General features: G+C 37.3%; 1 protein-coding gene across 1 annotated transcript in view; it reads right to left on the reverse strand.

Annotated features, from left to right (window-relative positions):
* RSRC1 (arginine and serine rich coiled-coil 1) overlaps positions 1-27,678 on the reverse strand; it is a 414,405-nt gene that overhangs the window by 380,194 nt on the left and 6,533 nt on the right. Inside the window, exons 2-3 of the mRNA XM_057315931.1 lie at positions 15,046-15,243; positions 13,975-14,100 (exon numbers count right to left, since the gene is read on the reverse strand). Of these exons, the coding sequence (XP_057171914.1) occupies positions 13,975-14,100; positions 15,046-15,239 (320 nt within the window). The 5' untranslated portion in view covers positions 15,240-15,243. The remainder of the gene's footprint in view (positions 1-13,974; positions 14,101-15,045; positions 15,244-27,678) is intronic.

The raw sequence follows: 27,678 nt of genomic DNA on the forward strand, positions 1-27,678 counted from the left end.
TCTCTCTCTCTCTCTCCCTCTGCCCCTATCCCTGCTTGTTCTCTTTCTAATAAATAAATAAAATCTTAAACAAAAAGAAAAGAAATCACAAGGGAAATTAGGAAAATATCTTGAGACAAATGACAACGAAAATACAATATACCACTTATGGATTGTAAGAAAAACAGTCCTAAGATGGCAGTTTATAGCAGAAAATCCCTACATTAAAAAAGAAGAAAGATCTCAAACTAATAACGTAACTTTACATCTCAAGGAATTAGAAAAAGAAGAACTACACCAAAACTTAGCAGAAGGAAAAGATTAATAAAGATCGCACGGAAGGGGGGGGCGCAGTCGGTTAAGAGACTGACTCTTGACTTCAGTTCAGCTCATGATCTCAGGGTTGTGGGATCAAGCCCCACATCAGGCCCCACGTTCAGCACAGAGTCTGCCTGTCCCTCTCCCTCTGCTCCTCCCCCAGCTCTCCCTTCTCTCAAATACATAGAAAAATAAAATCTTTAAAACAAACAAATAAAAAGACCAGAAATAATGAAATGAAGTACAGTAAAAACAACTTTAAAAGTCAGTGAAACAAGTGGCACCTGGGTGGCTCAATCAGTTGGGCAACCAACTCTTGGTTTCAGCTTGGGTCATGATCTCGGGTGTTGTGGGATTGAGCCCCACGCGGGGCTCTGCCCTAAGCATGCAGGCTGCTTGACATTCTTTTTCCCTCTCCCTCTGCCCTTCTGACCGCTCCCATGCACACACTCTCTCTCAATCTTTCTCTCTCTTGTTACTCAATCGATCTTCAAAAAAAAAGTCAGTGGAACGAAGAGTCTCTTTCTTAAAAAGATCAATGAAATTGGCAGGACCCTAACTAGATTAACTAAGGAAAAAAAGAAGACTCAACAAACTAAAATCAGATATGAAACAGGAGAAATTATGACTGATATCAAAGAAATAAAAAGGATTATGAGACTGCTATTAACAATTATATACCAACAAATTGGATAACCAAAAAATATGGATAAATTCATACAAATACACAATCTATAAAGACTAAATTATGAAGAACAGAAAATCTGAATAGACCTATAGCAAAGAGACTGAATCAGTAATCAAAAACCTAACAAACAAAAGCCCAGGATCAGATGGCTTCACCAGAGAATTCTAGCAAACATTTAAATAAGAATTAATACCAATCCCTCTGAAACTCTTCCAAAAAGTTAAACAGGAGGAAATACTTCCAAACTCGTTTTATTACCCTGATATCAAAGCCAAACAAAGATAATACAAGAAAACTACAGACCAGTATCCATATTGAATATTGATGCAAAAAATCAACAAAATACTAGCAAATCAAATTCAACAGCACATTCAAATAATTTTAGAGCATAAACAAATGGGTTTTGTCCCTTGAATGCAAGGATCTTAAATACACAAAAATCAGTAAGTGTAATATACCACATTAACAAAATGAAGAACAAAAATCACATGATCATCTCAATTGAGCTAAAAAAATTTGACAAAATTAAATATCTTTTCATGTAAAAACACTCAACAAATTGGGAATAGAAGTAACACAATATAATAAAGTTCATATATAAAAGGCCCAGAGCTTAACATCATACTCAACAGTGAAAAACTGAAATCTTTTCCTCAAACACCAGTAACAAGGCAAGGATGCCCACACTCGCCACTTCTATTCATAGTACTAGAATTTCTAGTCAGAACAATTAGGCAAGAAAAAGAAATAAAAGTCAACTAAATTGGAAAAGACAAAGTAAAATTATGACTTTGACATGACGACATGATCTTAAATGTACAAAACCCTAAGATTACACAACACACACACACACAAAGTGTTAGAATAAGCAAATTCAATAAAGTTGCAAGTTACACAATCAACACTAAAAAATCAGTTGTGTTAAAAAAAATCAGTTGTATCTCTTCACACTAATAATGAGCAAACTGGAAAGAAAATTCATCTCCTTTACGTTATCATTAAAAAGAACAAAACAAGAAATAAACTTAACCAAGGACACAAAAATCTTGTATACGCATACTCAAAAGAAAATACTGCTGAAAAAAATTAAAAAGATGACACACATGGGAAGACTTGGTATTTACTGTTAAAATGTCGTTACTACCAAAGCTATCGACAGATGCAAACACAATCAAAATCCGAAAGGCCTTTTTCACAGAATAGGAAAATCCTAAAATCCATTTTGACTCTCAAAGGACCCCAAATACCCAAAACAATCTACCAAAAGAACAAAAACTGAAGGCCTCACACTGGTATTTCAAAATATATTACAAGTTATAGTAATCAAAGCATTGGTACTGGCATACAGACAAACATATAAACTAATGGAAAAGAATAAAGAGTCTAGAAAAAAAACCTTAAGTATATGGCCAAATGATTTTCACAATGTTAACAAGACTACACAATGGGAAAATGATAGTCTTTTCAATAAATGTTGGGAAAAAAACATATTCCCATACAAAACAATGAAAATGGACACTTATCTTACGTCACATACAAAAGTTAACTCAAAATGAGAAGAGGGATGCCTGAGTGACTCAGTTGGTTAAGCATCTGCCTTTGGCTCAGGGCATGATCTTGGGGTCCTGAGATGGGGCTCCTGCTTAGCAGGGAGTCTGCTTCTCCCTCTCCCCCTCCCCCTGCTCATGCTCTCTCTCTCTCTGTCTCTCTCTCTCAAGAATAAATAAATAAAATCTTTTTTGAAAAATGAGGAGAGGAGGGAGAAGGGGATGAGAAATTTATTTGAAAAAAACAATAGCTGACAACTTCCCTGCTCTGGGGAAGGGACCAGACATTCAGGTCCAGGAAATAGAGAGCCCCCAAAAAAATTAACACAAGGAGGTCCACACCAAGACAATAATATAATTAAAATGGCACAAAGTAGTGATAAATAGGGAACTGTAAAAGCAGCAAGAGAAAAGAAAAAAGTTACACACAAGGAAAACCCCATAAGGCTATCAGCTGATTTTTCAGCAGTAACACTGCAGGCCGGAAGGGAGTGGCAATGATATACTCAAAATGTTGAAAGAAGAAAAGCAGAAACCAAGAATACTCTACCTGGCAAGATTATCAGTCAGAATAGGAGAGATAATGAATTTCCCAAATAAAAGTCAAAGTTCATTACCACTAAACCAGCTTATAAGAAACATTAAAGGGAATTCTTTGAGTGGAAAGAAAAAGCTATCACCAAGAATAAAAAAATTAAGAAAGAAAAAATTTAATTGCTAAATACAAACATATAATAAAAGTAGTAGATAAATCACTTATAAAATCAGTATGGAGGTTAAAGCACAAAAGCAATAAAATCAATTATACCTGTAAAAATCAGTCAAGGGATTGACAAAATAAGAAGATGTACAGTATGACATCATATACATAAAACATGGGGGAGGAGGCATAAAAACTTAGTGCTTTGAATGGGTTCAAACTTAAGTGACCATCAACTTAGTATAGACTGCTGTATTAATAAGCTGGTATATATGAACCTCATGTTGACCACAAATCAAACACCTGTAATGGAAACACAAAAAATACAGAGAAAGGAGTCCAGGCATAACACTAAAGAAAATCATCAAATTTCAAAAAAAAGAGAGCAAGAGAAGGAGAAAGGAACAGAGAGGAACTACAAAAACAACCATAAAACAAGTAACAAAATGGCAGTAAGTACATACCTATCAATAATTACTTTAAATGTAAGTGGACTAAATGCTCCAATCAAAAGACAAAAAGTGACAGAATAGACAAGCTGGAGGGGATTATGCTAAGTGAAATAAATATGACAAGCAGAGAAAAATAATTATCATATGGCTTCACTCATATGTGGAACATAAGGAATAGTGCAGAGGACCACAGGGAAGGGAGGAAAAACTGAATGGGAAGAAATCAGAGATGGAAACAAACCATGAGAGATTCTGGACTCCAGGAAACAAACTAAAGATTACAGAAAGGAGGGGGTTGGGGGATGGGGTAAGCAGTTGATGGGTATTAAGGAGGGCACGTGTGATGAGCCCTGGGTGTTATATGCAACTAATGAATCACTGAACACTACTTCAAAAACTAATGATGTACTACATGTTGGCTAACTGAACATAATAATAAAAAAATTTCTAAAAAAAAGTAAGACCCATTAACATGCTGCCTACAAGAGACTCACTTCGGCACTAAAGACCCATGCAGACTGAAGATGAAGGGATAGAAAAACATTTACCATGCAATTGGGAGCAAAAAGAAAGCTGGGGTAACAGTACTAACTTCAGACAAATTAGACGTTAAAATAATAATGTAGCAAGAGACAAAGAAGAACACTACAATATGATAAAGGGAATAAACCAACAAGAGGACATACCAATTGTAAATATTTATGTACCCAACATGAAAGCACCAAAGTATATAAAGCAACTGTTAACAGCTGAGGGAAGAAACTGACAGTAATACAATAGGTGTAGGGGACTTTTAACACCTACTTACATCAATGAATAGATCATCCTGACAGAAAATCAACAAGCAAACAGTGGTTATGAATGACATATTGGACCAGATGGACCTAACATATATTCAGAACACTCCATCCAAAAACAGTAGAATACACATTCTTTTCAAGTACCCATGGCACATCCTCCAGGACAGATGATGTTTTAGGTCACAAAACAAGTCTGAATAAATTCAAAAAGACTGAAATTGTATCACGCATCTTTTCAAACCACAACAGTATGAAACAAGAAATCAATCAGATTTCCAGATTTCCGAAATCTGGAAAGAACACAAATAGGTGGAGATTAAAAACATGCTACTAAACAATGAATGGGTCAACCAAGAACTCAAAGAGGAAATAAAAAATACACAGAGACAAATTAAAATGAAAACACAACGGTTGACAATCTTTGGGATGCAGCAAAAGCTGTTCTAAGATGGAAGATAATAGCAATACGTGCCTATGTCAAGAGGCAAGAAAGCTCTGAAATAAATAACCTTAACTTACACCTGAAGGAGCTAACAAAAAAAAGCAAAGACCAAAGCCAGTAGAAGGAAGGAAAGTATAAAGATTAGAGCAGAAATAAATTGAGACTAAAATAATTAAGAGATCAACAAAACCAGTAGGTAGTTCTTTAAAAAGACAAAATTGATAAACCTTTAGCCATTCTCAATCAACAATTAAAAAGAGGGAACTCAAATAAAATCAGAAGTAAAGAAATAAAAATAAGAAACTACACCTCAGAAATACAAAGGGTTATAAAAGAATACTGTGAAAAAGTATATGCCAACAACCTGGGCAACCTAGAAGAGGTGGATAAATTCCTAGAAATATTACAACCCAAAACCAAATCAGAAAGAAACAGAAAACTTGAACAGACTGATTACTAGTAATGAAACTGAAAAAATAATCAAAAAATTCCCAACAAACAAGAGTCCAGGACAAGATGGCTTCACAGGTAAATTCTACCAAACAGTTTAAGAAGAGTCAATACTTATTCTTTTCAAATTATTCCAAAAATAGAAGAGTAAGGAAAATTTCCAAATTCATTCTATGTAGCCAGCATTATCCTGATACCAAAACCAGATAAAGACACCACAAAAAAAGAAAACTATAGGCAAATATCTTTCATGAACATAGATGCAAAAATCCTCAATAACACACTAGCAAACCAAATCCAACAACACACTAAAAAAAAATAATTCACCATGATTTAGTGGGATTTGTTCTTGGGATGCAAGGGCAGTTCAATATTCACAAATCAATCGAAGTGATACATCTCATTAACAAGAGAAAGGATAAAAAACATACGATCATCACAACAGATATCACAATAGATGCAGAGAAAGCTTTTGACAAAGTACAACATCCATTCATGATAAAAACCCTCAACAAAGCAGGTATAGAGAGAATATATCCCATCCTAAGAAAGGCCATATACGAAAAACCCACTACTAACATTATACTGAGAGGTGAAAAACTGAGAGCTTGTCCCCTAAGATCAGGAACAAGAAGTCCATTCTTGCCACTTTTATTCAACATAGTAGTGGAAGTCCTAGCCACAGCAATCAGAAAAAGAAATAAAAGGCATCTAAATTGGTAAGGAAGATGTAAAACTGTCACTATTTGTACATGACATGATGCTATACATAGAAAACCCTAAAGACTCCACCAAAAAACTACTAGAATAAGTCAATTTAATAAAGTCTCAGGATGCAAAGTTAATACACAGAAATCGGTTGCATTTCTATACACAATGATGAAGTAGCAGAAAGAAATGAAAATAATTCCATTTACAACTGCACAGAAAAACACAGGAATAAACATAACCAAAGAAGTGAAAAGACATATTCTAAAAACTTTAAAACACTGGTGAAAGACACTGGAGATGACACAAACGAATGGAAAGATAGTCCATGCTCATGAACTGGAAGAACAAATATTGCTAAAATGTCCATACTATCCAAAGCAATCTACAGATTTAATCCAACGCTTATCAAAATACCAACATTTTTCACAGAACTAGAAAACAAACAATCCTAAAATGGAACCACAGTCAACCCTAAAGAGCCAAAGCAATCTTGAGGGGAAAAAAAGAAAAAAAAAGTTGAAGGTATCACAATCCCTGATTTCAAGATATACTGCAAAACTATAGTAATCAAAACAGTATGGTACTAGCACAAAAAATGGACACATAGGTCAATGGAACAGAATAGAGCCCAGAAATAAACCCATGATTATTTGGTTTAGTCTACGACAAAGGAGGCAAGAATACACAATGGGAAAAACCAGTCTTTCCAACAAATGGTGTTGGGAAAACTAGACAGCTACATGCAATAAAATGAAATTGGACCACCAGCTTACAGTATACACAAAAATAAAATGTATTAAAGACCTAAATGTGAGACCCAAAACCATAAAACTCCTAGAAAACACAGGCAGTAATCTGACATCAGCTTTAGCAATAGTTTTCTAGATATGTTTCCTCAGGGAAGGGAAACAAAAGCAAATGTAGACTTTTGGGACTACACCAAAATAAAAAGCTTTTGCATTGTGAAGGAAACCATCAAAAAAGGGTACACTACTGAATGAGAGAAGATATTTGCAAATAATATATTTGATAAGAGGTAATATTCAAAATCTATAAAGAACTTCTACAATCCAACACCAAAACACACACACACACTCCGAGAAAACACACACAATCCAATTAATAAATGGGTGGAGGACACAGGTAAGTTTTCTAAAAAAGACAACATACAGGTGGCCAACAGACAAAGGAAAAGATGCTCAACATGACTCATCATCAGAGAAATGCAAATCAAAACCACAATGAGATATCACTTCATACCTGTCAGAATGGCTAGAATCAAAAAGACAAGAAATATGTGTTGGCAAGGGTGTAGAGAAAAGGAAACCCTCACGCACTATTGGTGGGAATGAAAACTAGTGCAGTCACTGTGGAAAACAGTATGCAGTTTCCTTAAAAAATTAAAAATAAAAATACTATATATATGTATACCTATATGTATACACACACACACACACACACACACACACACACACACACACACGCGAGTATTACTCAGCCATAAAAAAGAATGAGATCTTGCCATTTGCGACACCTAGAGGGTGAAATAAGTCAGACAAAAACAAATACCATATGATTTCACTTTTATGTGGAATCTAAAAAACAAAACAAGTGAGTAAACATAAAAAGCAGAAATAGACCCATAAATACAGAGAACAAATTGATGGCTGCCAGAGGGGACGGGGTTGAGGGATGGGTAAAATGGGTGAAGAAGAGTAGGAGGTACAGGCTTCCAGTTTTGGAATGAATATTTCATGGGGATAAAAGGTATAGCATGGGGAATATAGTCAACAGTATTGTAATAGTGTTGTACGGTGACAGATGATAGCTATATTTGTGGCGAGCTTAGCATAACATATAAATCTGTCTAATCATTATGTTGTACAAACTAATGTGACACTGTGTGTAAAAAAACACACACGGGGCACCTGGGTGGCTCAGTTGGTTGAGCGTCTGCCTTTGGCTCAGGTCATGATCTCGGGATCCTGGGATCGAGCCCTGTGTTGGGCTCCCTGCTCAGCAGGGATCCTGCTTCTCCCACCCCCGCTCTCACTGCTTGTGCACGCTCTCTCTCTCTCTGTCAAATAAATAAATAAAATCTTAAAAAAAAAAATTGTTGATGGGGCGCCTGGGTGGCACAGCGGTTAAGCATCTGCCTTCGGCTCAGGGCGTGATCCCGGCGTTCTGGGATCGAGCCCCACATCAGGCTCTTCCTCTATGAGCCTGCTTCTTCCTCTCCCACTCCCCCTGCTTGTGTTCCCTCTCTCGCTGGCTGTCTCTATCCTGTCGAATAAATAAATAAAATCTTTAAAAAAAAAAAAAAAAATTGTTGAATCGTTATAAAAAAAAAAGTCCTTACGGGGCGCCTGGGTGGCACAGCGGTTAAGCGTCTGCCTTCGGCTCAGGGCGTGATCCCGACGTTACAGGATCAAGCCCCACATCAGACTCCTCTGCTAGGAGCCTGCTTCTTCCTCTCCCACTTCCCCTGCTTGTGTTCCCTCTCTCGCTGGCTGTCTCTATCTCTGTTGAATAAATAAATAAATAAAATCTTTAAAAAAAAAAAAAAAAGTCCTTACAACACACACACACAGCTTTTGTAAAGGAAGGGGCACGAAAACACTGAGCTTGTAAAAAAAAAAGAAAAAGAAGAGGAAGAAATAAACAAGATTTATATGAGAAAAACTTGAAAACACTCCTGAATAGCAAAAAAAACTTGCCTAGAACAAATGAAAAACCATCCCTCTGCTCTTAGAACAACTCAACATGATAAAAATGTCAGTTCTCCATAATTTACAAGTTTAATACTCCCAATAAAGACACCAGAAAGTTTTTTTAATGGACGTAAATGAGTTAATATCAAAGTTTATATGAAAAAAATAAACAGTTCACATGAAAATAATAGCAAGAGAACACTGAAAAAGAAGAGCTAAAAGTCAAAGGGGGACTTAGCCTTACCCCACATTGAAGTATACTGTGACGTTTCTGGGGCGCCTGGGGCGCTCAGTTGATTAAGGGACCAACTCTTGATTTTGACTCAGGTCATGATCTCAGAGTCATGAGATGGAGCCCCAGGTTGGGCTCCATGATGGATGTGGAGTCTGCCTGGGGTTCTCTCTTCCTTCTGCCCCTTCCCCAACTCTCTAAAAATAAAAAAAATACACACACGCAAACACACACACTGTGAAGTTTTTCTAATTAGAAGTGTGGTACTAGTGCATAAACGAAAAGCAGGCCAGTGGAATATGCATATCAAGAAAAAGACCCAAGTAGTAGTGAAATTTAGTTTATCAATAAAGGGGGACATCATAAATCACTGGAGCAAAGATGGACTTTTTTTAATAAATGGTGATGTGACAACAACCAATTGAAAAAAGAAAATAGATCTATACCTCCTAGCATTGAAAAGAATAAATCCACATATATGAAAGACATAAATATAGAAAATGAAATAAACAGGTATGCTAAAAACATACATCAGTGAATTCCTCTTTATCTGGATGTAAGGAAAGACTTTCTCTATATTCTGAATGTAAGGGAAGATGCACTGAGTGATAAATCTGACCACATAAAAAAGCTTTTGCATGGCCTACAAAGAGCATGAACAAAGACAAAAAACAACTGAAAAACTAAGAGAAAGTATTTGCCATATGAGTTATAGCTAAAGGGTTAATCTACCTAGTAACTCTTAAAAATGAAAGAAAAAAATATCAAAACCCAAAAGACATGAAGAGAAAATTCACACACAAAAACGACAGAAAAATGGCCCCCAAACATATAAAAAGATGTTCAGCTTCACTTACGGTAAGAAGAAATGAAAACCAAAACTGCATTACAAAACCATTTCTCATCTATCAGATTGGCAAACATTTAAATAGGACAACACATTCTATTGATGACGCTGTGAGGAAACAAGACTCTCGTGTATTAATGATAGGAATTTGGCAATTTCTAACAAAACTACAAACTTATTTACCTTTTCATCTAGCAATCCTATTTCTAGGAGTTTACAATGAAAAGATACCTCCAACAATACAAAAATACTCATGTACAAGGTTATCCATGGCAGCTTCTTAGCAACTACATAATATAGGAAGTATCCTTAATGTCCATAGCTAGGAGAGAGGCTAAGCTATTTAGGATACAGCCACACAATGAGAAACTAAGCAGCCATTTAAAAAAAATAAAAGAGAGAAAGATTACTGTTAATGGACATGGAGTTCTTTCCAAGATATATTAGTAAACAAAAAGAACAAAGTACAAAAGAATATCTACAGTATGCCACGGATATAATACTGCTTTGTTTAAAAAGAAACAGAAGAAAGCTAAAACGCAATAGGATTAGTTACCTACGGAGTGGTTAGGAATAAGATAAAAGGAGAAAGGGGAGGGCTATTTCTCTGGTATACCTTTTTAGTATAGTGCTGTCTGTTGGAAACATATTAATGTTTCACCTACTAAAATAAAGAGAGGAGGAGTGCCTGGCTGGCTCAGTCAGTAGAGCACACAACTCGGTCTCAGGATGTTGAGTGTGAGCCCCATGTTGGGTATAAAGATTAATAAAAATAAACAAACTTTAAAAAATTAAAAATAAAAAAATAAAATAAAGGGGGGACAAATAAAAGTTTTAAACTTAGGGGGATAAAAAAACATAAAATGAAATATAAACAAAAACAAATAAACCTAACTCTTCAAAGAAATTAACAATAAAGTGAAGAAGCACAGTAAAGATGAAAAGCATAAAAAATTATTGACTCTAGGGACGCTTGGGTGGCACAGTCAGTTAAGCATCCAGCTCTTGGTTTTGGCTCAGGTCATGACTTCAGGGCCCTGAGACTGAGCCCTGTGCCGGCTCCATGCTCAGCAGGGACTCTATTTCAGATTCTTCTCCCTCTGCCCCTCTGGTTTGTGCACGCACGCGCTCTTGTGCTCTCTTATTCTCTCTCTCTAAAAATAAATACATAAATCTTAAAAAAAAAATTATTGACTCTTTATGTGTGTGGTTTTTTTACAGGGGTATATATCAGCAATTCTGAAACTACTTTCTGTGTACTCCAGAATGAAGAAATAAGTAAATATACTGTGGATAACAGGAGTAGATTCCTCACTGTCGCAAAAGGAAGTGATATATGTCACAACTTGAATACTTAGAGAATGTAAAAACTATATTAAAATTATATTAAAAAATTATAATCACCTAATTACTCTATAACTTATCACCAGAAACTGCAGCAAACTTCACACATTCAACTTCCCTCCTGCCATCCCCCAGAACATGCTTTCTCTTTCAATTACTTTTTACATATGTAACAAGTTTTCTGGAAGTTTTGACTTACCACAACTGAAATCACTCATTTCTATTAAAAAGTGGAGACCATTAACAACAAACCTTCAGACTGAGAATCATATAGTATTTTTTTCTTTGAAAAACTCACTACTTTCATCTTCTCTGTTCAAATTATAGCTTTGGTTAACTCAAGGAACGAGTTGTTAAATTTTCTTGTTAAACCAAGATTAAACTCATTTAGTTCAAGCATTTTGAAGAATAAATTCCTAAAATATACTTTCCAAAATAATATGTATATAGGACATGGATAATGTATTTTCTCCAAATTTAAGACTTTTTAGTGACTCCAGATTAGTTATTGTAGTTAAACGCCAAAGTGTCGATGCAAGAGGTTGAGAAGTTGCTGTTTTGAATAAACCTCTGAACTTGTTTTCTAATATACAAAATAAAGGTATTACCGTGCATGACACCTTGACAGAGTTATAAAACTCAAATTACTAAATGCATATGTGCTAGTTTGTGGTTGACTAGACATCACTGCTACTCTTTTGAAGGTCTTCCTTGCATGGCAAAGAAACAGAAATTAACATTTCCAGGTTCCCCTTTGGAGACAGTTCTAAGTAGATAACTGGGCAGAAAAACAGCTTCCAGGTAAATATCTTGAGAACCACCCACTTCGTACCACAAACTGAAAGAGTACTTAAAACTTCCAGTGACTTCTGAGCAAACAACCAGCTGCCATGCTTCAATTTAAAATAATCAGTGACAGCTTCCCTAATTCCCTGAGCCTTTCCAATGGTTACAAAACTTCCCTCCGTTAAAACCTTGATGCTTGGAATCAAACTATAAATGACTGACACATGTGAAAATATATAGGAGTATATGTGTAAATACGAAAATACTTTATAAACTAAAAAAGACCATAAAAAGCATGAATTATTATTTTTGTTCCCACTGATGGGAAACTTCAACTGAAGTTGTTTTCTGGTAATAAGCCTCTTTTTAGACAAATCAATACATCCAAAATAAAGCTTTCTTTCTACAAATCAATAAAACAATAAAACATTTTCTTGCTACAAAACCAAGCACTCTACCTAACTTCATTTCCCAAATTAAACATTCACTCAAATCAAGGCACGTTTACTAGCAAAGCATATTGCTAGGTAACAAGAGGATCCCCTTGCAAGAATTTATAATATATGAGAATAACAAAACATAATATTCAAAATGTAAGTGTTAAAAATCAGGAACCACATGTGATGGGGGTCAAAAAAGGAGGGATTGAATTTGACTTGGGAGTGAAAAATCAAAAAAGGACTGAGAAAGAATTAAAGGTTAAATAGAACTAAACATTAAAAGATAGGAAGGTTTCACAAAGTACAGATACTGCAAGAAAGGGGAAGAAAGAGCATGCTCAAAGAAACAAAGCTAGCAACTCCAGGACATGAATGGGAAATAAGGCATGTGATACCAGAGTGGCTTAGCCATGGAGTATGACAAACAACAGGAGGCTGAGGCCAAATAACACAAGGCCAGAAAGCTAAACATTTGAACTTTACTGCTATTATCCAACTTCAGATTCACACAGTGATTTATAAAATTTTGTGCCCTAAATAACAAAACCAGGCTGCTAATACAGCCCCACAAGTAGAGCCTAATAGTAGTATGAAGAACTAAGAGAAAAGAAACTGATCTGCCTAAAATGTTTTTCATCCTAACATTCTTTTGCTCAAAACCTTCAATAATTGCTGAATGCCTCTTTTTATCGAGTCCGTCAATACCACAGTCCCCATCCTATTCAACCAAATTTTCTACCATTGCCCAAATGTACAACTGACTCCAGATAGGCTATTCTCTTTATTATGGACCCTTGAGCACAGCAAAAAAACACAGGTGGAGTATTAGTCTGTGCATTAGTGTATTAGTCTAGCTGTGTATTAGTCTGTTCCGGCTACGATAACAAAATCCCGCAGACTGCACAGCTAAAACAACATAAATTTATTTCTCATGGTTCTGGAGGCTCTAAGTCCAAAATGAAGATGCCAGCTGATTTGATTCCTGGTAAGGGCTCCCTTCCTGGCTGAAAAGATGGTAAATATCCACCTTTTCACTATGTCTTCACATGGCCTTTCCTCTGAGTGCATACTCATAGGAGAGAAAGTCTCTCTTCCTCTTCTTATAAGGCCACAAGCCCTACAGGATTAAAGCTCCACCCTATGACCTCATTCAACCTTAACCTTACATACCTCCAATAACGGCCCTATCTTCAAATATAATTACACTGGGGGTTGAGACTTCAACATACGAATTTATGGGGGACACAAACTCATTCCATAACACACTGAAGCAAGATCTTGAAAGATTTTACAACTTCTTCACTTACTTTCTTCAAAAATTTCCTCCATCATATGAAAAAGCCCAGTCCAGCCTACCGGAAGATGAAAAGCCAATAGGATGAGTGACCCCAGATGAGACTAGCAAAAAAACTGCTAGCTGAATTCAGTCAAAATCATAAAATCATGAGAACATTAGAGATTGTTGCTTTAGATCACTAAGTTTGGAAATAGTTTGTTACAAAGCAATAAATATCTGATATGGCATACCTTCTTGTTCTGCTTTTTGACCTAGATCTCTGAACTCTATAGGATTTCCCTCGACCCCTTGAACGACTTCGACTTCGTTTTCTTCTAGAGCCATAAGAAGAGCTACTGCTTGATCGATGCCTGCGTCTGAAATAAAATACAATCAAGTGTCATTGCTATAAAAAATGTTTACGGGTGCCTGGGTGGCTCAGTCAGTTAAGCGACTGTCTTCAGCTCAGGTTATGATCTTGGGGTCCTGGGATCAAGCCCCACATTAGGCTCCTTGCTCAACAGGGAGTCTACTTCTCCCTCTGCCCCTCACCCTGCTCGTGTTCTCATTCTCTCTCTCTCTCTCTAAAATAAATAAAATCTTTTAAAAAAAAATTTTTACAGGCATTAAAGGGAAATCATCTAGATTCTAAAGAATCATTTCATTTTTACTATTTCTCAATCCTTAGAAGCAAATAGAAATAAAATGTTACTCCTCTTGAAGAGTCAGATGACTGATTCATAATTTAGTGATTGGATCGGCTACTAATTAAGACATAAGGGGTGTTCAGTAGTATGCAATCCTTCCAAATATTATCAGATAATACGTTATGAGAACTACACCAGTTTACATCTACAAAGAATAGGCAAAGGAAGAAGACACTAGATCCATGAACTGGGCCTGGAAAAAGGAAAACCTCTGGGGGAGGGTTGGACCAAACGGGTGAACGGGAAAGGGAGATACAGGCCTCCAGTCATGAAATGAGTAAAGCATAGGAATAAAAAGCAGCACATAAAGAATACAGTCGATGATACTGTAATGGTGATGTAATGGGACAGATGGGAGCTATACTTGTGAACATAGCATAATATATAAATTTGTCAAATCGCTAAATTGTAAACCTGAAACTAATATAACATACTCAAATAAAAAAGTAAAAATTAAAAAAAAAAAAAAAACTTTTAGGTTGGGACCTAACCCTCATAAATACATAACCACTAAAAAAAAAAAAGGTTTACCCAGAAAAATTAAAAGTACAAAAACATATGAACTCTAAAGAATGTTACTCTCATTACCAAATAAGTGAAGATTATAAATATCACCTTCTATCATATGAATGAGAGCGAGGCTGAAGATCTCTGGACCAAGATCTTGACTTTGACCTTGATTTCCGTCCACCTTTCTTTCGGCTGTATGTTCTACTATCTGAAGAACTACTTGAAGATGACCGTCGACGGTGTTTCTTTTTTCTCTTGCTTCTGCTTTCTTCTTCAGTATCTGATGACCGGCGTCCCATTTCTCTAAGTTCAAATTCAAAGAGAATTAATTCTAGCACAATGGCACAATGGATAATAATAATTTTTGTAGAACCTTGTAAAAATTTAAAAGGTCTCATTTAAAGTAAAACTTTAAATGTATTGGCTTATTGACAAGACATGAGAAATTGCTCTAGTATAGTCTCTAGGATTATCAATTGACTTTTTTAAATTTATGAACAATTTAAATTTGTCCATAATTTTTTCAAATGTCTCTCAAAAGAGTCAATACTGAGAACAGCTCATTATAATAATTGTCTTACATTTTAAGTTGCACTTATCATTAATTATATAATACTTGGTTTAGGGATCAACCACTAATCCTTCATTTCCAAATTCCTTAAATATAAAAAGTATTTTACTATCTTTTAGAATTACATTTTTCTAACTAAAAATTCTAAATTTCTAAATGGATAAAACCTCATTAGTCATCAAAAAAGTACAAACTGAAATGATGCACTATCACCACTTCACTGGTGAAATCTCAGGGAGGAAGGAAATGTTCACTAAAGTACTAAAGTTGGGGGCCCTAGGTGGCTCAGTCGGTTAAGCATCTGCCTTCAGCTCAGGTCATGATCCCAGTGTCCTGGGATCAGCCCTGCATTGGCTCCCTGCTCAGTGGGGAGCCTGCTTCTCCCTCTATCTCAGCCTCCCCTGCCTGTGCTCTCTCTGTCAAATAAATAAAATCTTAAAAAAATAATAATAAAGTACCAGAGTTGATGAAGTTATTGTTAAGTCAGTCAACTCTGCACACTGCTAGTTCCTATATAAAGTGATAGTATAATCCTTCCAGAAAGCAATTAAGCAATTTAAATAACGAGTCATAAAAATGTTGATTTTTTTTTTTTTACAAAGCAATCCTACTTCTAAGAATATATCTGCAAAGTTTTTCTTAAAAGGAAACTATAGTAGGCGGTTCCAAGATGGCGGAGGAGCACGAGACCTAAAGTTCGTCTGGTCCCAGGAATTCAGCTAGAGAGCTACCAAACCATTCTGAATACCTATGAATGCAACTGGAGAACAAAGAAAAGAGTAGCAGAAACTCTATGAACAGAAAAGCGACCACTTTCTGCAAAGGGGGAGAAAAGATGGCGGAGGAGTAGGAGACCCTTTCTCAGCTGTTCCCGAGTCGAGCTGGATATCTACCAGACCATTCTGAACACCCACGGAATCAGCCGGAGACGCAGGAAGATACATCAGGATCTCTACAAACAAACATCTCCAGTGCTGAGTACTGAGGTATGAAGTGGGGAGCCATGAATCCACGCACAGATATCAGAAGATAAACGGAAGGGGGAGGGAGCCGACGCGCTCCAGTGCCGGGAAGCAGTAGCCACTTGCACTGGGGAGCAGGCGGACTCGTGGACCGGCACCCACAAGAGAGCAGACTGAGACCGTGAGCCTGGGAATGCGTGCGGGACCAGACTGAAAACCGGAGTTCCGGAGTGCTCACTGGAACCAGACTAAAACCAGGAGCTCGGGAGCACGCGCGTCCAAATTGAAAACCGATGCTCCTGATCATGTGCGAGCCATAAGGGAGCAGGGAGCTCAGAAGCATGTGTGGGAACCGGGGGCGGCTGGCAGTGTTGGAGGCACAAAGGACAAAGATGTGCCGGCCCTGGAAGTGAGAGCTGGGAGAGCGGCTGTGGGGCGCACAACCCGGGAGGCTGCAGGGTTTTTAGCAGCACCGACAAAAACAGAGTTAAAGTGGCCAAGAGAGCTCAGTGGAGAGCGGACTGCGATCTCTCTGTTCTGAGACAGAGGCTGGGACACAGCCACTGCTGCTCTGACTCTCTGAAGAGTCACAGAAAACTGCCAGGGAAAACCGCCAGAGAACAAAAGCCTGGAAATACCGGTTCACATTGTGCCCATCCCCATCTCCTTGCAAGCGACAGGGCAACTCTACCCAAACAGGGTTGCCTGAGTATCAGCACGGCAGGCCCCTCCCCCAGAAGGCAGGCTGAAAAATCAAGAAGCCACATCCCTAAGGTCCCTATAAAACAACTGCACACTGCCTGGGTCCTTGTCAATAATTTGGGCTCCGGGCATCCCCGCAACCTCTCCTCATGACAGTGACTAGAAGGAGAAATACCCCCCAGCAAAGAAAAGATAATGAGTCTGTGGCCTCTGCCACAGAACTGATGGATATGGATAAAACCAAATTGTCAGAAATGGAGTTCAGAGTAACAATGGTCAAGATGATATGTAGTCTTGAAAAAAGTATTAACAAAAATATTAATGAGAATATAGAATTTCTAAGGGTGGAAATGAGAGCAAATCTGGCAGAAATTAAAAATGCTATGAATCAAATGCAGTCTAAATTAGACGCTCTGATGGCCAGGGTAAATGAGGCAGAACGAATTAGTGAACTGGAGGATGGGATGGTAGAATAGAAAGTTAAAACAGAAACTTGCCTCAAAAAAATCCAATCTCAAGAATATAGGTTACGGGAGATTACTGACTCAGTGAAACGTTCCAATGTCAGAATCATCAGCATCACCGAGGGGGTGGAGAAAGAGAGAGGTCTAGAAGAGATATTTGAACAAATTGTAGCTGAGAACTTCCCTAATCTGGCAAAGGAAACAAGCATTCATGCCCAAGAGGCAGACAGGACCCCTCCCAAAGTCAATGAGAGCAGACTTACACCACACCACGTCACAGTGCATTTCGCAAATATTAGATCCAAGGATACAGCATTGAAAGCGGCCAGGGGGAAGAAAATCCTTATGTACAGAGGGAAAAATATCAGAATAACGTCAGACCTGTCTACAGAGACCTGGCAGGCTAGGAAGGGTTGGCAGGGTATTTTCAAAGCTCTATCTGAGAAGAATATGCAGCCAAGGATCCTTTATCCAGCAAGGCTGTCACTCAGAATTGATGGAGAGATAAGGACCTTCCAGGATCAGCAGAACTGAAGGAATTTGTAACCACCAAACCAGCCCTACATGAGATATTAAGGGGGGTTCTATAAAAGTAAAAAGGCCCCAAGAGTGATACAGAACAGAAACGTACAATCTATAGAAACACTTCACAGGCAACATGACATCATTAAAATCATATCTCTCAATAATCACTCTCAATGTGAACGGCCTAAATGCTCCCATAAAATGCCACAGGGTTGCATATTGGATAAAAAGACATGACCCATCCATTTGCGGTCTACAAGAGATTCATTTTGAACCTAAAGATACATCCAGACTGAAAGTGAAGGGATGGAAAACCATTTTTCATGCCAATGGAACTCAAAAGAAAGCTGGGGTAGCAATTCTCATATCAGACAGATTAGATTTTAAACTAAAACTGTTGTTAGAGATACAGAAGGACACTATACTATTCTTAAAGGATGTATCCAACAAGTGGATATGACAATTATAAATATCTATGTCCCCAACACGGGAGCAGCTAGATACACAAGCCAACACTTAACCAGAATAAAGAGACATATAGATAATACTACGTTAATAGTAGGGGACCTCAACACTCCACTCTTGGCAATAGACAGATCACCTAAGCAGAAAATCGACAAAGAAACAAGAGCTTTGAATGACATACTGGACCAGATGGACCTCATAGATATATATAGAACACTACACCCCAGAACAACAGAATACTCATTCTTTTCGAATGCACATGGAACTTTCTCCAAAATAGACCATATACTGGGTCACAAAACAGGTCTCAACTGATACCAAAAGACTGAGATTATACCCTGCATATTCTCAGACCACAATGCTTTGAAACTGGAACTCAATCACAAGGAAAAATTTGGAAGAAACTCAAACACTTGGAAACTAAGAACCATCCTGCTCAAGAATGATTGGGTAAACCAGAAAATTAAAAATCAGTTTAAACAAGTTTTGGAGACCAATGAGAATGAAAACACATCGGTCCAAAACCTATGGGACACTGCAAAGGCGGTCCTAAGGGGAAAATACATAGCCATCCAAGCCTCACTCAAAAGAATAGAAAAATCTAAAATGCAGTTTTTATATTCTCACCTCAAGAAGCTGAAGCTGGAACAGAAGAACAGGCCTAACCCATGCACGAGAAGGCAGGTGATCAAGATTAGAGCAGAGATCAATGAATTAGAAACCAGGACCACAGTAGAGCAGATCAAAAGAAGTAGAAGCTGGTTCTTTGAAAGAATAAATAAGATCGATAAACCACTGGCCAGACTTATGCAAAAGAACAGAGAAAGGACCCAAATTAATAAAATTATTAATAAAAGGGGAGAGATCACAACCAACACTAATGAAATAGGAAGGATCAAGAGAAACTTTTATCAATAGGTTTATGCCAATAAATTAAACAACCTGGAAGAAATGGATGCCTTCCTGGAAACCTATAAACTACCAAGACTGAAACAGGAAGAAACTGATTTTTTTAAACAGACCGATTAATTATGAAGAGATTGAAGCAGTTATAAAAACCTCCTGAAAAACAAGAGTCCAGACCTGATGGATTCCCCAGGGAATTCTACCAAACTTTCAAAGAAGAAATAATACCTATTCTCCTAAAGCTGTTTCAAAAACAGAAACAGAAGGAAAATTACCAAACTCATTCTATGAGGCCATTATTACCTTGATACCCAAACCAGGCAAAGACCCCATCAAAAAGGAGAATTACAGACCAAGAGTCCAGACCTGATGAATATGGGAGCCAAAATTCTCAACAAGATCATAGCTAATAGGATCCAACAGTACATTAAAAGGATTATCCATCAAGACCAAGTGGGATTCATCCCTGGGATGCAAGGGTGGTTCAACATTCGCAAATCAATCAGTGTGATAGATCATATCAACAAGAAAAGAGTCAAGAACCATATGATCCTCTCAACTGACGCAGAAAAAGCATTTGACAAGATACAGCATCCTTTCCTGATTAAAACCCTTCAGATTGTAGGGATAGAGGGTACATTCCTCAACTTCATAAAAACCATCTATGAAAAGCCTACAGCAAATATCATTCTCAAAGAGGAAAAGCTGAAAGCCTTTCCCTTAAGATCAGGAACACGACAAGGATGCCCGCTCTCGCCATTATTATTCAGCACAGTACTCGAAGTCCTGGCAACAGCAATCAGACAACAAAAAGGGATCAAAGGTATCCAAATTGGCAAAGAAGAAGTCAAACTGTCTCTCTTCACAGATGACATGATACTCTATATAGAAAACCCAAAAGACTCCACCCCCAAACTACTAGAACTTATAGAGCAATTCAGTAATGTGGTGGGATACAAAATCAATGCTCAGAAATCAGTTGAATTTCTATACACGAACAATGAGACTGAAGAAAGAGAAATTAGGGAATCCATTCCATTTACAATAGCACCAAAAACCATACGTTATCTCGGAATTAACTTAACCAGAGACGTAAAGGATCTATATTCTAGAAACTATAAATCACTCTTAAAAGACATTGAAAAAGACACAAAAAGATGTAAAAATATTCCATGCTCATGGATCGGAAGAATTAACATAGTTAAAATGTCTATGCTACCCAGAGCAATCTACACTTTCAATGCCATCCCGATCAAAATACCAGTAACATTTTTCAAGGAACTGGAACAAACAGCCCTTAAATTTGTGTGGAACCAGAAAAGGCCCCGAATCACCAAGGAACTGTTGAAAAGGAAAAACAAAGCTGGGGGCATCACACTGCCGGATTTCAAGCTATACTACAAAGCTGTGATCACAAAGACAGCATGGTACTGGCACAAAAACAGACACGTAGACCAATGGAACAGAATAGAGAACCCAGAAATGGACCCTCGGCTCTTTGGGCAACTAATCTTTGATAAAGCAGGAAAAAACATCCAGTGGAAAAAAGACAGTCTCTTCAATAAATGGTGCTGGGAAAACTGGACAGCTACATGCAAAAGAATGAAACATGACCACTCACTCACACCATACACAAAAATAAACTCCAAATGGATGAAAGACCTCAATGTGAGACAGGAATCCATCAAAATCCTAGAGGAGAACATAGGCTGCAACCTCTCTGACACTGGCCACGGCAACTTTTTTCATGACACATCTCCAAAGGCAAGAGAAACAAAAGAAAAAATGAACTTGTGGGACTTCATCAAGATAAAAAGCTTCTGCACAGCCAAGGAAACAGTCAAAAAAACTAAGAGGCAGCCCACGGAATGGGAGAAGATATTTGCAAATGACACTACAGATAAAAGACTGGTATCCAAGATCTACAAGGAACTTCTCAAACTCAATACACGAGAAACAAATAAACAAACCAAAAAATGGGCAGAAGATATGAACAGACACTTTTCCAATGAAGACATACAAATGGCTAACAGACACATGAAAAAATGTTCAAAATCATTAGCCATCAGGGAAATTCAAATCAAAACCACACTAAGATACCACCTTATGCCAGTTAGAATGGCAAAAATGGACAAGGCAAGAAACAACAAATGTTGGAGAGGATGTGGAGAAAGGGGATCCCTCCTACATTGTTGGTGGGAATGCAAATTGGTACAGCTACTGTGGAAAACAGTGTGGAGGTCCCTTAAAAAGTTAAAAATTGAGCTACTCTATGATCCAGCAATTGCACTACTGGGTATTTACTCCAAAGACACAGACGTAGTGAAGAAAAGGGCCATATGCACCCCAATGTTCATAGCAGCATTGTCCACAATAGCTAAACTGTGGAAGGAGCCGAGATGCCCTTCAACAGATGACTGGATTAAGAAGATGTGGTCCATATATACAATGGAATATTACTCAGCCATCAAAAAGAACGATTTCTCAACATTTGCAGTAACATGGACAGGACTGTAGGAGATAATGCTAAGTGAAATAAGTCAAGCAGAGAAAGACAATTATCATATGGTTTCACTCATTTATGGAACATAAGAAGTAGGAAGATCAGTAGGAGAAGAAAGGGAAGAAGGAAGGGGGGTAAACGGAACGGGGAATGAACCATGAGAGACTATGGACTCTGGGAAACAAACTGAGGGCTTCAGAGGGGAGGAGGGTGGGAGAATGGGATAGGCCAGTGATGGGTATTAAGGAGGGCACGTATTGCATGGTGCACTGGATGTTATACGCAAGTAATGAATCATGGAACTTTACATCAAAAACTAGGGATGTACTGTATGGTAACTAACATAATATAATGAAAAATTATTATAAAAAAATAAAATAAAAATAGAGGGGCGCCTGGGTGGCACAGCAGTTAAGCGCCTGCCTTCAGCTCATGGCGTGATCCCGGCGTTATGGGATCGAGCCCCACATCAGGCTCTTCAGCTATGAGCCTGCTTCTTCCTCTCCCGCTCCCCCTGCTTGTGTTCCCTCTCTCACTGGCTGTCTATATCTCTGTCAAATAAATAAATAAAATCTTAAAATAAATAAATAAATAAATAAATAAATAAATAAATATAAAAAAAATAAAAACTATTTTAAAAATAAAAAAATAAAAGGAAACTATATTCATGAAGCTAATCATTGGAACATTATTAAAACCATACCTACGGAGACTACAATTTATGAAAATATGCACCTATGAGGGGGCGCCTGGGTGTCTCAGTCGGTTAAGTATCTAACTCTTGATTTCAGCTCAAGTCACGATATCAGGGTTGTGAGATCAAGCCCCGTGTCAGGCTCTGTGCTAGGCATGCAACCTGCTTAAGATTCTCTCTTCCTCGCCCTGTGCCCTTCCCCCCATATATATGTATACATATATGTATATGTAATGTGTGTACTCACGAGTAACAGCAAAATTGAAGATAATTGATAATTTTTTTTTTAAGATTTTATTTATTTATTTGAGAGAGAGAGTAAGAACAGGAGCCGAGAGGAGGGGGAGAGAGAGAGGGAGAAGCAGATTCCCCACTGAGCAGGGAGCCCAATGTGGGGCTGGATTCTAGGACCCTGGGATCATGACCCAAGCCAAAGGCAGACTCTTAACCTACTGAACCACCCAGACTCTTAAAAGACTGAGCCACTGACTCTCAACCAACTGCCCCCAAAATAATTGATAATATTGAAATGATGAAACTGGGTAATTTTTTTTCTTTGTTTTACACTATTTTCTATATGGCGTGGTAATGTTTGTATATTTAGTATAGAAAACGGAAAAAAACATACAGAAAAAGAGCTTAAGGTTTTTATACCTAAGAATTAACTCAGTTGATTCATAAAGTTAGCTTTTACGGTCTCATGAAATCCATCCTATCAATGGTTAAGATAAAGTTAATGGATCAGATAAATAAAAATCTCATGCTTCCCTTTAATATTATTCAAAATAAGTTAATATCATTACTATAAACAAAGCAATGTGTTAAATTACAGCTTTGTTTTCAGAATGGTCAGATGAGCCATCCGCTCCCTGATTCTAATACAATACCACTTGAAAATCGCTGTCAGGACTAAATTCAAAATTCCAAGCTATTTACCTAGAATCAGAATTAAACTTTAAATATAGTTCTGAACCTCCAAAATGTTCACAGTTCTAACATTTTACAGTTAACAAAATACTGGAAAGACTTGGTTTTGAAACTTTCAGTAAATCACTAGTGTATCTAAGCCAGTTTTCTCACTGAAAAATGAAATTGCCCTAGTTAAAAGATCACATGAGCCTTTCCAGCTTCAAAATACTACGATTATGAAATTATACATATATAGACAATATAAATGTACATATATACATGTTTAAATATTCACACAGATATAATATATAACATCTGTACGTGTGTATGTATATTTCCATTAAAGAATGTGTACGTAATTGAGCTATAACAACCACCACCTAAATTTTCCTATTTCCTGGCTTTTCCGTCCTTTCTTGTTTTCATCTTTAGACAGTTATACCCACAAATAACCATTTAAAGTAAGATGAGTTTTTATTATAATCTTAGTATCTGGTTAAAAAATACTAAAATGAGAGTGAAAGGATCAAAAAGTATAAATTCACAAGAATAAAGAGACTAAAAGAGAAAACAACAGGAACAGTAGACAAGATATGTCAATAAAGTTTTAGCAAATGAAAACCAGATGGAGGATTTGGAGCTAAGAAAGTTGAATATCACGCAACTGCAGAGAATTCCAACAAGCAAAAAGCCAGTTCGCACAGCAAAAATCAGAAAGGCTCGGGAATTTGAGACACCAAATACCATAGCAGGCACAACAGGTCATGAGACTAAAACACAGGGAAGGAGTTGAAAATTTGTAAAAGAAGTAATCTCCCAGGCCCCCTCCCCCATCCAACCTAGAAAGTCACTACTCCTCCCCAGTCCCAGCAGGAAAGGTGGGTTTTTTTAGGAAAATGATGAAACAATGAAGCACAGGTCCAGGGGCACAGTAAAAGAGGGCAAAAAGATGCTAAAATAGAAGTTAAAGGAAAGTGCAGGTCTTCAGTCTAATGGTAAATACTGCAGCACTCCGTGTGCTTGGATCCAAGAACTGGGGCAGAGGATTCTTTGCAAAAACTTAACACTAGTCAAAAAAAGGAATATTTATATTTGAAAATATAAATACCCTCCCCAAAAAGGGGGCCCTGCCCTTATCCAATCACCCTATAACCAAGCCCACCAGTTACCAAACCAAAACCTTAAACACAGTAAACTTTTCTCTGTAAACGTTTTTTTATTTTTTAAGATTTTATTTATTTATTTGACAGAGAGAGCAAGAGAGAGAGCTCAGGAGAGAGTGAGAGTGCACACAAGCTGGGGGGAGAGGCAGAGGGAGAGGGAGAAGCAAACTCCCCCTGAGCAGGGAACCCTACGCAGGGGCTCTGGGCTCAATCCAAGGACCCTGAGACTGAAGGCAACCACTTAACCTACTGAGCCACCCAGGCGCCCCTCTCTGTAAACTTTTTTAACTTTTTAGTGATTATACAACAAAAGATAACCAGTCACGTGATGAAAGCTTTTATCGTAAGAGACATAAACCAAAACAGAAAGAAAAAAAGCAACTTGTAGTAAACAAGGAACATGCAGAAAAAAATTACTGTTAATATCCTCAGAAACACATGAGAAGATGATCCAGCAAACAAGAATAGGAGGAACACCCAAATAGGAAAGCTTTAAATTTAAACAAATGACAATTTGTAATAAAAAATACAAAAGGATTAGAAGATAGGGTCGAAGGACTCACAGAAAGTAGAAAGATAAAAAACAGGAGGTAAAAGAGGATCAATCCAGAAAGTCCAATATCTAATCAATATGCATTCCATAAAAAAAGAACACAGAAAAGACATAAAGAAAAATACCCAAAGAAAAATTCAACAGAATTTCCAGAATTGAAAGATATTACTTGCTTTAAATCCCCAGGACAATGAATCAATAAAAGATATACACCAGGGATGCCTGGGTGGCTTAGTTGGTTAAGTGGCCAGCTTTTGGTTTCAGCTCAGGGTCTCAGGGTCTCAGGGTCCTAGGACTGAGGACCCTCCCCACCTCAAGCTCCATACTCGGTGGGGAGTTTGCCTGAGGATTTTCTCTCTCCCTCTCCCCTTCCCCCAGCTCACATATGAGCTCTTCCTCTAAAATAAATCTTAAAAAAAAAAAAGACATATACCACACATATCTCAGAAAAATTCAGACAATAGCCATATATAGAGCCTAGAAACTTAAGAGGAAAAAAATGGGGTAATCACAAAAGGCTTCTCAACAGCAACACAGAAAACAAAAAAGACTTGCCTTCACATATCTAAGTGAAAATAACTTTCAACCTCTTTATATCCAGCCCAATCATTGATCAAATAAGAGATCAGATTAAAGACACTTTCAAATATGCAGGCTCAAAATTATACCTTGCACTCACCCTTTCTTAGGAAGCTACTAGAGGCTGTGCTCCACCAAAAGGATAAAGTAAATCAACAAAGACGATCCAGATTCAGAAAATCTAGCACTAGGGACGCCTGGGTGGCACAGCGGTTAAGCGTCTGCCTTAGGCTCAGGGCGTGATTCTGGCGTTCTGGGATCGAGCCCCACATCAGGCTCCTCCACTATGAGCCTGCTTCTTCCTCTCCCACTCCCCTGCTTGTGTTCCCTCTCTTGCTGGCTGTCTCTATCTGTCAAATAAATAAATAAAATCTTAAAAAAAAAAAGAAAAGAAAAGAAAATCGAGCACTAGAGATAGGTCTAAAGTCTCAGGATGATAGCAGGCCTAGGTATAAGAGATACATCAGGAAAGAAGAGACAAAAATCCTTGCTCTCTAGCTTATGCTAGAAGTGTAATAGCAATTCTCAAAATGGGGTCTGTAGACCCCTAAGGGTCCCTAAAACCCTTTCAGCGGATCCAAGAGGTCAAAACTATTCTCAACTATAATACTGAAACCTCTTTATATCCAGCCCAATCAGGTTTTCTTTATATATTTCAATCAAAACAACTCATCACAATGCACTGAATGCAGGAGCAGATATAAGAATCCAATTGTCTTCTATTAAGCCAGACATTAGATTAGAGAGTTGCAAAAGTGGAAAATAATGCCACTTTTCTCACTAAGTTTGTTTTGGAAAATATAGTTATTTTTCATATCAAATGTGTTACTTATGTTACGATATAATGGGCTTACTATTATTATTTTTAAGTGGATTAATAAATATTTCAAAATTTGTTCATTTAATTGCTAGTAAGGCAATATTTATAGATGTAGCCCACATAGATAAAAGTTCTTGGGATCCACAAAAATTTTTAAGAGTATAAAGGAATCCCAAATCTAGAACATTTGAGAACCACTGCTCTAAGGTATCTATAGTTATTTCCATTCCCCTTTCTTGTCCAGCTTATTAAGTCCCTAAATAAAGCATAAAGAAGTAGAAAGGAAAGGACACAGATCTAATTATGTATCTTGTTGTTGACTGGGGGGAAAAAAAAGAGAATAGGAGGTGGGTATAAATTTTCCTTTGTTTTAATTTCAAACAACATAATTTACCTATAATAGAAGAATGATTACATTTAACCCAGAAAAGTTAATGGTAGACATTAACCCTTCCTCAGAGACACTAAGGAAAAAAAGTTTAAAAACCACGTCACCAAACTATAAATATATTTTCAAGTAACATACTTACACTTCAGAAAAATTACTCTGAAGTATAATCAATCTCGAGAGACTGCAAAAGCCACTACATTTCTTTATTATAGTTAACTTCAAATACTTATTCAGAAAACTAAACAAGAGCAAATGAGAGGGAGATCCAAAAATTGTCTTCTCTATCAATGACAAGTACTGAATTCCTACTCACCACCCTAGATATGTACTCACCTCTGGATTTCCATAATACCACTGGCATATAATTGAACATACTTGCTCATTCAAGTCATGGTCATCAATTTATATTACACACTCCTAGTAAGAAAGAACTCCTTATACTTAACTCCACTGTTATGGTACAGTACATGGAAAGACACATTAATAACTCTTTCTGATAAAGGCAATAATGAAGTGAGCAGAGATTTTTAG

Source organism: Ursus arctos, unplaced genomic scaffold (genome assembly GCF_023065955.2).
Source record: "Ursus arctos isolate Adak ecotype North America unplaced genomic scaffold, UrsArc2.0 scaffold_20, whole genome shotgun sequence".
NCBI classification, from domain to species: Eukaryota; Metazoa; Chordata; class Mammalia; order Carnivora; family Ursidae; genus Ursus; species Ursus arctos.